Consider the following 15,506-nt stretch of genomic DNA (forward strand, 5'->3'; position numbering starts at 1 on the left):
GTATTTTCCACACTATAAGGTGCACCTAAAAACCTTAATTTAAAAAAAAAAAAAATGATGGCGTGCCTTATATATGGATCAATATTGAGATTGGGATTCATAGATGGGGAATGATCTGATAAAGTAAGCTTTACCTGTTTCTTTTGTGAGTTTACAGTTGAACAAGGTTGGTCATATTGACATTGAGTTATTATGCTATTGAGAGTTTAGAGTTATTATTTGAGTTATTATTGTTATTACTTTGAGTATTACTATATTGCACTGATTGCACTAAAGGGAAAGTTCCCTGATCTAAATGTTGCACTACATGTTATACCTTGCTGTTAAAGATAAACTGTCACGGAAATACTCTTAAAATAAAACATAAGACAGTTGTTTATTCATTTTGGGAGTGAATGGAGTTGTCAGAAAGCTGGTTTGTAATGTACAAATAAAGTTTGACTCCTTCTTCTGTTGTGCCTTATAATGCGCAACAGAGTTTTAAAATATGTCATTAATTGAGGGTGCGCCTTATCGTGCGGAAAATATGATATTTTGCATTTATGCAAAATTGGTATCAGTTGTAATGTCAGCAATCAATCAATGATGTCATTGGTCGCATCTCCAAAATCAGACATTATAGCAAAAACAATGTCATTCACGCTAGGGATGTTCTGTATTGACATTTTTTATAATTCCAGAGTTTTCATCCTTCACAGTAGTCAAATTTAAAGGCTATTAAGAGTTCCAATATTTGGAAAATATTTTTGTGTGTGTAAAGGGGTACGGTTGTGCCTCTCTTATCCTGTTTTCCATGTATTGAATGTTTATTATGCTTTTAGGGGTCACTGTAGGGTTTAATTGTTATCCTCCTCCAGGCCCAATATATTTCACTGGGCATCAATCACTGTATATGCAAATTCTGGCCATTCATTGTCGTCATGGTCCCGCAAAGTCTCAAAATACGTCTTCCTTAGTTTTCCACTTTTAAATTGGGGTTCAGGTGGGCCTCTTCATTTTTTACCTGTACTGTATTGCTTTTCAACCAGTAAGTCTGACTGGATGCTCTAGTAAGGAATGACGTAATATATTGAAATTAGACAAGTAAAAGTTTTTTTTTATTATCATTCAACTATTCCCACCAAACCATTTTGTGAACCAAGCTAAACTTGACCCCTTGCATAATTGTATCTTATGTTTAGAAATAAAGGCAAGATTGTGTTTCTCTCTCTCTTCTGTCTCTCTCGCTCTTTCTCTCTCTCTCTCTCTCCCTCTCTCTCTCTCTCTCTCTCTCTCTCTCTCTCTCACACACACACACACACACACACACACACACACACACACACACACACACACACACACTGATATGCATCAAAGTAAAACATTGTTTCACAAATCAAACAGATGTAAGCAAGAAGAGACCCCCTTTCTGGAATGGTCACCTCTTGACCGAACCCGTTTCTCCATATGAGCTTTCATGGTTCATTATGAAAATGCCAAAAAGAATTATAGACTACAACAATATAACAAAATCTTTGCAGTAGGATCTTTTTGCAGCGGGAGGGTTGTTCGTCGCCTTCCCCTCCTGGAATGCCAGTGTGGTGCACATTGGGAGGAATTGGACTGGAAAATCAATGACTCCAGCAGATCAAAAACGATCTGGCAGCCAGTGCGCTTTTGCTCCATCCACACTTACAGTACAAAACTGCCATGAACCAAGACTGGAAGTCCTATGTTTATCTATAGTTTGGCCGAATGTAATGTATTTTGACATGTTTAATGTCTTTATTTTTTTTTAATTTTATTTTGCAATAAGCGTATAAAGCAGACTCACCAGAGTTATTAATAATGTTTAATTTGGGGCAAAGTTTAAGGTAGACTTCCAGCAGATGTTCATATCAGACAGATTTAATTAACCTGGTGTGCCAGATGGTTTGCATAACAAAACCGTTTCTCCATGTGGAAAGGAGCTCATAGAACTGTGTGGCTCAATACAGTTTCTTGACCAAGATTTGAAGCATGGGAAGAGTATTCTTCAATACTTCCAAGACTGTGTGTGATTTCAGGCAGCCAAAGTTAGTACCGAATGTATTATTATAGTCTGGCATAATAAAAAATAGTTGTCAAACTGTGACAATTGTTTCCAAAACGAGAGGGTGAAAAAAATGAGTTTTAAACTTAACCTGCCTAGTTCCAGCTTTGCACATTTCCCTTTCCCCAGCTCTGTGCCTTTGTGAAAGGTACTGATACAGGTAATGACTGAATCAAGGTTGAGATGTGCGCCACAAAATGAAATCAACCATACTGCGCTATCCTGATTGTGCACTGTGAAACGTCTGTGAACATTGTTTCCATTTTAAAGCTCATTTCTTTGAAGACACTGACAAATGTTTTCTTCATCATGTGTTTTAGTTGCGTTAACAAATGTATATTGGAAGTTGTCTCCATGTGAACAATAGCGATAACACCACAACTTCATCACCTGTTAGGGAAAATAGTCTAATTTATCCACAATAATTTTACTTATTACTTTCGCGTTCATGTAAAAGTTGATCTGAGCAGTGCCCTAGCCACAACATACACATTTTGTTCAGTCGTGATACTTGTTGCATCAGAATGGTTTATTAGATTGGGTTTAACCTGAACAGTCCTGGCTTCAAGAATGTGTCTTCTGGCCTTGGAGCTATCACCACTTTTACATAGGCTTCATCTATCCATCCAGCCAGCCAGCCGGACTTCCCTCTCCCCAGCAAATTCATCCAGCTCCTCCGGGAGGGATCCCCAGGCATTCTCAGACAAACCAAGAGACATAGTCTCTTCAGTGTGTCCTGAGTGATCCACAGGGCCTCTTCGCAGTTGGACATGCCTGGAAGACCTCACTAGATAGGTGTTCAGGAAGCATCCTAACAAAATGCCTGCGCCACCTTGGCTGGCTTGGACCAACAACTCGACTCTGAGTCCCTTTCTCATCCTATCTCTAAGGAACAGCCCAGACACTCTGCAGAGAAAACTAATTTCAGGCATTTGTATCTGGGATCTTGTTTACAACCCACAGCATGTGACCACAAATGAGTGCAGGAACGTAGATTGACCACGAAACAACTTTGCCTTTTGGGCTCAGCTCCTTCTTTACCATGACAGACCAATAGAGCATTTTCATCACAGCAGACCCTGAAACGATCTGCCTGTCGATTTCCCGTCCAAGACCCCAAGTCTCCTCCACTTAAGGCAGGGTATCAGCCCCGACCCAAAGCGGGCACTTTTATAAGTCATGTAATACCAGTGTGATAACTTTCGATTGTTGAGGGATGAAAATCCTGTGAGAAAGTTTAAGTTACAGTGGTGGGTTCTAAAGTCTGAGTTTGTTGTAAATCTCGGGGCATAATACATGGGACCCAGTTTTGCCAGTGTGGTGGGACATGCAGTTCTGTAGATTGTGTCATCATTGTCGAGCTGTGATAAAAAAATAAGTTTTGACTGGACGGGTCTGCGTGGTCATCGAAAAAAACAAAAACAAATCGGGTCCGTTATAAAAAACTGACTATGAATTTGAGTTTTTTTTTGACAAGTGGGAGGTCTGATGTTTGACATTTAAGTCTTTAGCAAATCACATGCAAAGATGTGTATATGTGTTTATCAACGCAATTACTATGCCATCTAAGGCTGTAACTGAAGGCAGGTAGGCTGTGGAATGGTGGTTGAGGAGCATAATCTTAGTTTTGTTTGTGTTGAGGACAAGTTTTGCCTTGATCAGGGCATGCTGTAGAGAGATAAAATCATGTTGAAGATTAGCAAAAGCTGACTCTAGAGAAGTTGCAGAAATGTACCGAATAGTGTCATTGGCATATTTATGGTAGCAGATGAATTGATTGTCACGGATATTATTAATATAGATTAAAAAGAGTAATGATCCTAATACTGATCATCTGCTGTTGCGTTACGGTTATTTTTGTTTAATCCAATTTATCTGGATAAATAATTGGCATATGTTTAAAAGAGAGATTCTTTGTTTTTCAGCAAGCCATTGCACCAATCCTGACGGAAGACTTCAATTTTGGTCAATCACCATTTGTGCTCAAGTTTCCTACATGATTGATGAAGTTTAATCTGCAAACCATGGAGTACGCTTCTGGATGAATTTTAAGTTTTTTTGGTGCTATGGATTAAAGGACATTTAATAGGACAGTGTCAAAATCATTTGCAAGTTTATTAACTGCACAACTACAAAATGTGAAAGGAGTTGCACAAGGCAGTAGGATAGAGATCGAAGCAGCAGCTGAAGAATTAATGTTGAAGCTGTTTTAACTTTGGCTATGGTGAAAACAAGAGCGATGAACTACAGTAAGACTTAAAATTTTATATAATAATGGTCAGATATACAGTATCACCAGTGTATGGTAATATTGTAACATTTGAGGTTGCCAAGACTAGAGTTTGCTCCAAATTCTAAATCTTACTATTCCCAAGCATCTCTGCGTCTGTTTTCTATGTGAAACCAAATGTATTAATTACTGCCTAAAACGCTGCAGTAAGTGGTTTTGACGGGGTTTATGTGGATATTATAGTCATTCATAATTATTGTACAATCTGCATTAATTAACAACTCTGCCAAATGTTCGAGGAATGAATCTAAAAAGGCAGATAAAGGATCAGGGGAATGATACAAGACACAAGATAAATGGCAGCAATGAGGTGGATCGCATAATGAAGATTTTGAATGTCTTCACCTCTCGCGCTGTACGAGAGACTTTTAGGCTACTGTTAATCCACTGCAAAAAAAACTATCCAAAAGTGACCTAACCTTGTTCCTGAGAGTGTCTTTAGCTATACACAAATCTCACATGTCCTGTTTATTGTGAAAATTCCTGAATATTGTAACACAACAGTTTAGTGATTACATGGCAGCCAAGAGTTGATTTGAACTTCTTCAGTTAGGATTCAGGGCCAATCACTTAAGTGAGACCGCCCTTGCTAAAGTGACAAATGATTGTCTATAATTTGTCAGAGCTATGGATTCTGACACCTCATCAAGATTATCAATACTTTAACTTAGTGCTGTTTTTTTTGACACTGCTTGATTATTACATACTAATAGAACACCTTGAAACGTGTTGTAATTTTAGTCTCAGCACTTGGTTTGGCTCTTACCTCTCAGAAAAGATTGCCCTGTGATTTTTATGGCAATGTAACCAAAATCTTACAACGTTACGTGTGGTGTCGCACAAGGCTCAACCAGTCCTTTGCCCTCTATTGTTTAGCATCTACATTCTCCTGCCTGGTAATATTATACATGAATATAACTTTAGTTGTCTTTATTTTCATTTTCATTTTGCTAACGATTCCCATTAAAATGTCTTTAGAAATCACAATCTTTTATGAGGAAATTAACCCGGTTTGTTATAAGGAGGCGTGCAATTCACCATTTTTGTTTTATAAACTTCAACATAGAATAAAAGTAACAAATACACTTGTCAAATTGAATATGATACTGAATAAAAGGGGTGCTTATTTTTGGCTTTAATGCTTTTTTTGTTCATTTTGTTTCCTCAAACATTTGCAATGGAGGTCATTGGGAAATTTGCTTTGTAAAAGGGGTCCCTGACTCCAAAAAGCCGGAGAACCCCCTCATCTAAGTAACCACAAAAGTCAAGGGTAGACTTATCATCGTGGTCATCAAGGGTATATGCAGTAGGTTTTTTTTTTTTTTTTAAACTTGACAAAATATTGTCATTTTATTGTCTCAATTTACTTTACTGGACTCATGCACTGATTGGGCCGCCTAAAGCCAATAGTACTCACTTGTCACCAACATCTGCAAATATTTTGCTTACTGTAATGAAGAGTTCACTTCCTCAAATCATATTCTAAAAAGCACAATGACACAACACTTTTAACAATTTAAACCATTGCTTTTCACTCAGGTTTGGTGCTGTCTGTATTATAAGCACATGGGCAATGATGCCATAAACAGAACCACATGTGATGTCCCCTCCAGGGGTGTCCAGGACACCACATGACTCTGGGGTCCCAATACCGTAAAGTCCCAAGTAGCCATCAAAAAACACTTTTGCAAGTTTTCCAATTACATTATTGTTTACAATTTCAGTTCTTAAGAATCAACTTTATAGAACAAATAATATAATTTCTCACAGTACAATTTTAAGTTTCAATGTGCTCTTATTTTGTTGTAAAATATGACAGTTTTTCATTTGGGAGGTGCTGCATTTACCATTCTACGTAACTATAAGAAACATGGCAGCCTCCGGAGAAGTGCCACCCCCCATGTAATATAATTTAATGATAAAATCACCTACAATTATATTAATAACATACTGGTGGTCGTTAAGAACACATTTTCTGCAAGTTTTTGAAATTTAGAATCATTTAATTTATTCCTGTTTTTGGAACAACGGTCTAAATCTTACACAGAGTTCCTTTAAAACACTTTTTGCCACTTGCTATTGACTGAAAATGACATTGTCTGCCGCCAGGGTTTACCTGTTTTATGGGTTTGGTCAGGTGATTTTTGCATGCTCAACTGTAACTGGTTGAGTTTTTTAAGGTATAAGTTGTGTATAACAAATAATTGAGTTATGAAATTATCGACAAAATATTACCTTGTTGCTGATGAAAAGGGCAAAATAAAGGTTAGGATCTCTTTACGACAGATTATTTTAGGGTTTTTATTTAGATCAATTGCATATTTATATAATTTATATAACTTATGGTAGACTATCAAGGATGGTAAGAATACTGCAACCATGTAAATATGGTAGAGAAATCACAGACATAGTTTAGGGCCAGAGAGTGGGCAATGCCACATGTCCCCAGCACGTAGCTCAGCCCCTACCCAGTATCAGATAGATGACAGCACACAATTACACTAAAGAAAATAAGCCATTTTTAAAATGGATGGATGGATTTCTTGAGATCACGTTCTCCTTGATATTGTCCCCAAAATACCTCGAAAAGTGGACTGGTTGGTAATTTTGCTTGATCCCACTGACAAGCAAACAGATGCAGGTCATTGTAAGTAATCTCAAACACTGAGCGCTTTGGAACGGACTCAGATTAGAAGTATTTTAGTCAGTAAGCAGCAGACTGTGCAGGAGCACAAAACAGTGGAGTATTGTTGCTTGAGTGCACAGCAGACAGTACCAGATGTGAAGTGTAAAGCCATCGTGAGGATTTTTAGCCTTTAAATAGATGGCCCCAAAAAATTCTGGAGACTTTTCAGAGGTTACAAAAATACATGGAGGAGATTGGAACAAGTTATTAGACCGCGAACAGTTGTCAGGATTTCAGTGAAGTTGTCATCAAATAATCCTTTGATCACTTTACTGACCTGCAGCAAAAGTTCGCCTTCAGGTATCTTGGCGTCCACAGCTCCTGCTGTTTTTCCATCAACATTATGCACGCTGACTGGGGTAACTCTGTCTCGGTTGTTCAGGGCCACTGCAGAGAGGGGACATATAAAGTTGGGTTGATTGAGGGAGGGGCAGAGACTGTGTTGACTTTTCCTCACTACTTCGCATCTTTAAATCCCAAATACAAAAATGCATCGTCTAAGTAGGTGAGGGTTGCCAGGATACATTAGAAAGAAAACATGACTTATTCATGAATGCTACATAATTGTTAAGACTTGAACCCAGCAGCAATCTCGAAACCCAGCAGTAATGGGATATACCCCACAATGTGTTTTTAGTCACTCATCAGATTCCTCTATTTATTTTCAATCAATTTGAAATGTAAAAAAAACAATATACATTGATCCGTTTATTTCATTTTGGATATGAGAATGGTGAAACAGAGTCGAGCTGATTTTTGATGAGAGGCAGTGTACATCCTGGACTCTGCAGCAAAGTCATTGAAAAGTTACCCATTTTTATTTAGTCTATGTAAGATGAACCTTATTATTTCATTTGACATCACATTCATTCACCACCAGTCAACAGCTTTGAAACACCTTATAAATCAAGTGAATTTTTTATTGACACGTGGGTCAGCGACATGATATGGATGGGATTATTTGGTAAACAAAAAATGATGATCGGGACAGAATATGTTTTTAATTTAGAAATTTAAACATAGGTGCCGTTTGTCCAGATAATTTCTGTAAATGACATTCTTCAGAGTTGTGACTGGCTAAACTGCTCTTACAGTTTGGGGTTAGGGTTTCTTGCCACTAGCTTCAACAAGTCATAACAGGGCAATCATAGCAACAAGTTAGAATTAGTCACGACTCCCCACGCCATTGGCTGACAAGCGTGTTAGATTATGTCACATGCAGTTTGTTTGAGAATAAGGTCAAGGGTTTGCGACCAAAGCCGTGTCCCGTGTGAGGGTCCAAGCACTCTGTTAGCAAGCCCCATAGGATAGCAGAGAAGCCCACCCCGCTATTCACACACGGACTCCTTGTTAACCCTCTTTTGCAGACAACAAAAGAGCTGACCCAAAACCTCGTTACCCCTTCATGCCATACATCGCTCCCCCCACGATTCCCCGGGTCAGCGGTCATCATGGGTCGTGGCACGGTGCTCCTGCGGGGGTCAGAGATTAATATGCTCGCCCATTGCTCTCTTTCTCATGACATCACCTCATAATCAGCTAAGCCTACTGTCTCACAATGTGGAGATCTCTTTCAGAAGCATTCCAGTTACATCATGTCCTTACCCTTTTTTATGAACTTGTCATTACTTATTAGTTTCTTTGTATTTAATAGTCTTTCAGATCCGTCACATGTGTTCAGTTTACCAGTTAGTCTCCCTTCCTCATGGTCAAAAGGTTTTGGGTTCAGAAGCTGACTCAAGGTCTCCCCTTTGGAATTTGTGTGGCTTTTCCCTGAAGACTCTGAACTGCTTATAGAAATAATGCGAATGGTTTTTGGTATACTCACCAACAGACAAAATGTCTATAATGTCTATAAAACTATAGTTTAAAACTATAGTTTGTGTTGGATTAATTGTAAATATAGTGAATACACATTTCCTACAATCAAGCTACAATCAAATATCAATATAGAAATCAAACATCTGCTCTATTCAATACAGAAATTAAACATTTGATATCATCAATTGTTGCTTGCAATAATGAGATGCTTTGCATCTTTGCTGAACAAATACTATGAGTCCCGACCATGTTTTTCCCCAGTTGCACTTTTGCCCTCTTAGGGCCGGAACCTTCATGTAACATAGGTACCAAATAAAAAAAGAAGGTTCGGAGAGACTGTTTCAGAACGCAGCAGAGTTGCATTCGTGCATTCCATCTCCGTTCTCCCCATGCATGAGCTGTTGAAAAATTGTCTTTTCTACTTTGTACTTCTTTGTGTATAGTTTCTGACTAATGTCTAACAGGGGAACCTGACAGTTTTTTATCTTCAAACATAGCTTATAGCAAACAAGGGTGGCCTGCTTGCATGCTGTGATTGTGGCATCAATTGTCACAAGAGGAATAGTTAGTTGCACTTTGTGTGCGACACCTAAAGAGCTGTCCACTTCGCCAAATAGCACCAGTATTTTTACATACCATTTAGAGCGGTGCCATAGTAACATGAAGTTAGTGAAAAGAAAAGAAAAAGAAAGAAAAAAAAGGAAAGAAAAAAGATGATTGAGAGTGGGGATAAAACAAAGCAGGCAAAAATGATGGTTCTCTCGCTCAAGGAGGCCACTTCCTTCTCAAGAGGTTAGGAGACTCGTGGCGGAGTATGTTGTACGTAGAAGATATGCTGCGGTTTTCTACAGTGGTTTCGCAAGCATTTCGAAACCTTTCAGCGAGATCTTTGTCGCACCTGGCAATAATGACAAGATAAACTAACACTAATTTGCACCATACAATTGTTATTAATAATAGTCTATAAATAGTCAATGTGTATGGTCAATGTGTATTAAGATGAAGCATATAAAAACTCATGTTAACAGTATGTTAAACACAATAATGATGATGTAGGCTAGCTGCTAACGTTAGCCCTACAAAAACCATCAATTTTTCCCAGTCCCTAACCTATCTGACTGAACTTGAATATGAATGCAGTATTAGCATTGAAATTATGGAATGCAGTAACTGTTTTTGTCTTTATAGGTCCACAATATAATACAGATTAAATGATTTGTACTGCTTTTTGGCTCAAGCCAACCTTCCACTGGATGTGTAATGAGCGTAAGGAGCTACATTTAGGATGGCAGTTATGTTGGTGAGAATAATATAAAAATAATGCAATAGTAGTGTGATGCCTTACATTTCAAATACAATACTATTGTAATATAATTAAATACTTTGAAATGACATGTTTAACTAATAAATAATGCATTACAGTTTTGAAGTAACTTGCCCAAACACTGCACACTAGGAATCAAAAGTTAGCACTGACATTTTAAGACATAAACAATAATGAGATTACCGGAATTCTAGTCCTGGCTCCACTCAATTCCAGATTCCCTGTGCCCAGCCCTAGCGTTGGGCCATCCTATGTGCTCCGCAGAAATGTGCAATATGATCCCAAAGAACTTACGCTACATTGGTTACACTCTTTTCTGTTTTTATTTGGATTCATTTTTAATGTGCACTACAAAGACACTCTTTCATACACGTTTTATAATTTACTATTTTTGTAATTGGACCGATAGACTTGGCTAAAGATTAGCAGCTTGAAGCAGAAAGAAGTAGAACATATCATTAGTTTTTATTGTTTTAGTGCATACTTTACCTCAGGGGGCAACAAACTTTTTGAAAGTGAGACCGTCTTTAGTACTGACTAATGCAAAGAGCACCAGATTATGTGAAGATACTGATCATGTTAATGATTTGTCACATGAATTAAGGAACAGCTGTAGTAAATATGTAAATCAAATGAAATAGGTTATGTAAATGTAATATATGTATAATTGTTTGCAACGTTCCTAGAAAATCATACTGTTCTATCACTGGTGAGCTATTTTCAGAACAGGCCTGTGGGCGACTCATTTGATCCTCGTGGGCACCATGATGGTGACCCCTGGCATACACCCTATAATTGTAACGTTCTGCCTGGGTTATGTTCTATGGGTTTTTGTTGTAGAGATTTTGGGTTGTTTGTTTAGCCATTTAGGTTTTTATAGTTTCTTCCCTGCGTCTGCCTCGCCTCCCTGTCTCATTAGTTTGATCTTGTCCACCTGCCTGTTTACCTGCCCTCCTTCTCATCCAATCAGCTTCCCCTGCCTTTTGTCTCTCCCCCATCTGTGACGTGTCTTCTCGTTAAGTGTGTAGTCTATTTAAGTTCCCAGTTTGCATTCACTTCTTGTCAGGTCATTGTCTATTTTCTCCGCTGCCTGGTCCTTGTCATACGTCTTTCCCCCCGCTGTCTTGCCTCGCGGTCCCTTGTGTCCATCCTTCCTGTGTTGCCTCCCGTTCCTTGTTGCCCCAGTAAGTTGAGTTTAGTGTTTTTGGTTGTACTTTGTATTTTTTGGTCCATTACAACCCTGCTTTTGTTTGTTATTAAATATCCTCTTTTGAGCCTCATCCCAGTCTGTCCTGCGTCCTTTTGGTTCCACCTTTCCCACGTCCCACTCTGCCTCAAGCCGCCATGCCCAATCGTGACAATAATATAAACATACACACAACGGTCATCTGCAGTTTTTCATAAGTCGACACAACCTACTTTGTTTGGATGGGGAAAAGTTTGATTGGTTGGTCACCCTCCAGCTTGCCAGACTGCTGGCATCCTACTTTGAGCGCTATCACATAAAACGATTCGCAAAAGTAGCTTATGATAGCATGTAAGCCTAGTTACCCGCAGTAGTTAGCCAGCAAAGCAGAAACTGGACAACAGTTGCTGTAATGTGATTGGCAGCTGCAGCCGAAGAGGACTCAGGTATGATACACAATGAGAAGAGGCTCCCGCTGCACAGTACAGTTGTAAGTCACTAATTTGACAGATTTGGATGGTTTTAAATAATGTGACTTTTAAAATCACAATATATCACCAAATCAGTGATCGGAACATGCCTTGTCAAGACTAAAATTTTCTTGACAATCATAAGTTATATTCACCCCTACCACTCTAACATGGAATAAGCAGCAAAGTCCACCAGTTTTAACCCATTTTGATGTAGCTTTTTTGCCATTTGCTGTCAACTGAAAGTGACATCACATTAGCTCAGGCCTGTGGGTAATGACTGTAATGACCAATCACGATTCGCTTCTTTTTTGAATTGGGTCATGTGACATTCACGGTCTGAGAGCCCCGGAGCAACTGCAATGTCATTTTTAGTCGAAAGTAAGTGTCGAAGTGGCTTCCCCCTAAAATGGACATAAACCAGTGGATTTACCTGCTTAATTCATATTTCACAAGCAGTATATTGATTAATACAGTGCTGTTTGGACGTGGACTATTGCAATGAAACTGTTTAACTTGACTTCCCTTTAAAACAAGCTCATTTCAGTTTTTTAAAAAAAATCCTGTCATTTTCATTTTGATCCAAAATCTTCTAACGGTATTACTATTACTATAATATTCTTATGTATGTTGGCTTTTGTTGCTTTGCCCAGAACATCTTGAATTGCAGGCTTGCAGCAGCATGGCCCTTTGATGAATCCTACTCTAAAAAGTGGTCCATCACAAAGCCTCTTGAATGGCCCGAGGAGGACAAAGAGCAGATCCTGTTAGCAAGCTTCAGTGGGCAGAAGTGTACGCTATGAAAAATTTACATTCCCCGCTGCCATAACATACATGTGGCATAATAGCTAGTGCTGCCGCAGTCACCCACGGGCGTTTCCAGTTAACTGCATGGAACATCTTGCTGTTCCCAAACCGGTTTATTTTAGCATAATGGGGTGAAAACAAAGAACATACATGAAAAAGACCCGAGTGACCTTGTGTGACACGACATAAAAGGCTACTGTCTTCGATATGTTTGTCACTCCAGAAACCAAAATGCGAAAGCAAAAAAGCTATCAAAGTTAAAAACCATTAAAGGGCAGAGGTTTATCATTTCCATTGTAAGGGGTTTATTTTGAAGGGCCACATATTCAAGTCACAAAGACAAAGCGGAAAATTAGATTCAATTGGGCAGAAGTAGTCCACATACAAATTTTGGGCAGATCATTCCTGTTTTTAGATATTATTAGCTCATATAATTAAATGGACAGATTTTCTCTGAGATGTTCTGACACACTATGGCCATGATTGTCAGAAGCATTGCCATATTTCTCATTTCTAGGGTGGTGCGGGTGTATTGGCAGCGTTTGTTATTTACAGATTTATTGATATTTACTGATTTAAAAATGATACACAAATTGAGCTTGTATAATACCTTAAAAAGGTTGGTTTTTGAATATTATTAGCTACTGTGTTTCTTTATGAAAATCTTACCACTGGACACTATTTTGAGGCGCTTGCATCTGTGCATGCAAAGTGTTAAACATATGCACACAAATGCAGCTCAATGGGCAAATACTGTGAGACAAGGATACTGATTAAATAAAATGAATAAAATAAGATATCAATGCCATCATTAATGTGGTCAGACAACAAGAAAGACTGCAGCTTAGACATATGCTCTGACAATGGATAAATGAAAGCTGACAGACGAGCAATGACCCTGAAAATCAGACAGTTCGTCACACTTCTGCTGCCTTCAGGAAGGTTTTTTTTTTTTTTTTTTTTTTTTTTGTAATTCATTGCCTGTCCTTGATAGTGTTGACTTTGCACTAAATAGGTCTTGTTTATGAGTCATGTTTCTGAGCCATATATACAACAATTCGGTCACTTGTTTCAAATTTGTATTTAATCCAAAATATTTAAGGCATCAGAAAATAGAAATACTAACACCTCGAAATATGCATATTCCAATCCAGTCAAAGTAAGTGCTTATGCCATGCACAGCAGTTGTGATAACATTCATGATAGAGTAATAATTATTTGGGGTGGGGCGAGAAACAAATCCCACAAACAAAGAAATTATATTTTTTGCAAAAATTATCATATAAAATCATCCCTAACATTTTCTTCATCATGTATTTTGGTTGAGTTGAAGCAACGTCAGAGTAACAGAACACAAGTTTGAGTAAGCCTGGTTAATTAAAAAGTGATCAGTACAAATGGCAACTGTCAAGCTGTCAGCATCAAAAAATAGATCTGTGAAATAATAGTGTGATTCATACCACACAAATGAATTTACTAATTTTGTCCACTTTAACTCAGTATCATTCCCACATTTATGAAAGGGAAAGGAAGCTTGTCAGTAGCACCTTAGCTTAATTATAAAAATATAATAGCTAGCTTCTCCCATTTTAGTTCAGAGGATAGTGGTGTTGTCTCTGACCACCTGAAACGATTCCTAGCTAGAAGAGAATCACAACCGAACATGAGGATACTGATAATACCATGTTTTACAGAGTGGTCAAAGCTAAGAAATGTTTCCCAATAGTATTGTGTACAACACTCAGAGAGGTGGCAGACATTAGGTAGAAGAAACTAAGGTCTTGCTGTTAAAATATTACATTTAAAAAAAAAGTACTGTGAGTTATCGTAATTCCCCAAATATAAGTCACACTTTTTTTTCCCAAAAAATAAAGGCCAAAAGTATGAGTGCATCCTATAAACGGTAACTTCAAAATTAGATTTTTTTTTTTTTTTAGACACCATTCAAGGAAGAGTGATCTGTCAGCCGCATAAACCTTGTTTTGACGCACAGATGTGCATTTTTATTTCAACCATATTCTTACTTAAAATAATTCCAGAAATGGGACGATCTTGAGGACGGGAACGTCAGTTGGCTGTTTGCATCAATTTCCCTTTGCAGTTAACAGCAGCTTATGTTAGCTGTGATTGTTACAGCAATTTCTATAAAAGCGGGCAGACTGATTCAACGTCCAAGTCCATCCTTGTTTACACACAGGAATTTTACGAACACAGAGAGCAAAAGCTTATATCTATAGTTGATTCAATTAAGAGTTCACTGGTTAGAGAACACTGAAAGCTGATGCATTTGAATTTGTTTATTTATTGTGGTCTTTTGGCATATACACACAATCATAAACTTGATGAAACACGGATGCTTGTTGCTCAATTTATTTCTTTATTTAACCTATTTGTGGTCAAATGAACTCCAACCACGTCACGACGAAAAAGAAAAACAACAAACGAGCACATTCAACATTACAGTGGCGAGGCGTTCAATAACTTCAATAACTGCCCACTATGAGGGAAAACTTAAACACGCTTAATTCACAAGCAACAAATGTATAACTTATCAAAATCAACACAAAAAATATGAAGAGTTTATAAAAGATGATATTTATTTTGTTTTGCTTTAGTTTTGATATTGTTGCCAAACTGTTGGCGCGTCATGTACACAGTAACCTAGAAAATACCAGAATTTGACCTCAAAATTAAAGGTGCGTCTTATCCACAGGTGCATCTTACATTTAGGGAATTACAATAATACACCTGCCTAACTTACTTTGAAAAGGCATCTCAAAAAATAAAATAAACAAATAATTTTATAAATTGAGGTTGCAATATAACAAAGCACAGCTTCAGTGTTGCAAGG

At 37.9% G+C, this 15,506-nt stretch overlaps 1 protein-coding gene across 1 annotated transcript in view; it reads right to left on the reverse strand.

Moving 5' to 3' along the window:
• LOC148423191 (aryl hydrocarbon receptor-like) overlaps positions 1-15,506 on the reverse strand; it is a 59,169-nt gene that overhangs the window by 25,456 nt on the left and 18,207 nt on the right. The window contains exon 3 of the mRNA XM_088415342.1: positions 7,325-7,434. Within this exon, the coding sequence (XP_088271468.1) occupies positions 7,325-7,434 (110 nt within the window). The remainder of the gene's footprint in view (positions 1-7,324; positions 7,435-15,506) is intronic.

Source organism: Hippichthys cyanospilos, chromosome 5 (assembly GCF_059441005.1).
Source record: "Hippichthys cyanospilos isolate Australia breed blue-spotted pipefish chromosome 5, RoL_Hcya_1.0, whole genome shotgun sequence".
NCBI lineage: Eukaryota > Metazoa > Chordata > Actinopteri > Syngnathiformes > Syngnathidae > Hippichthys > Hippichthys cyanospilos.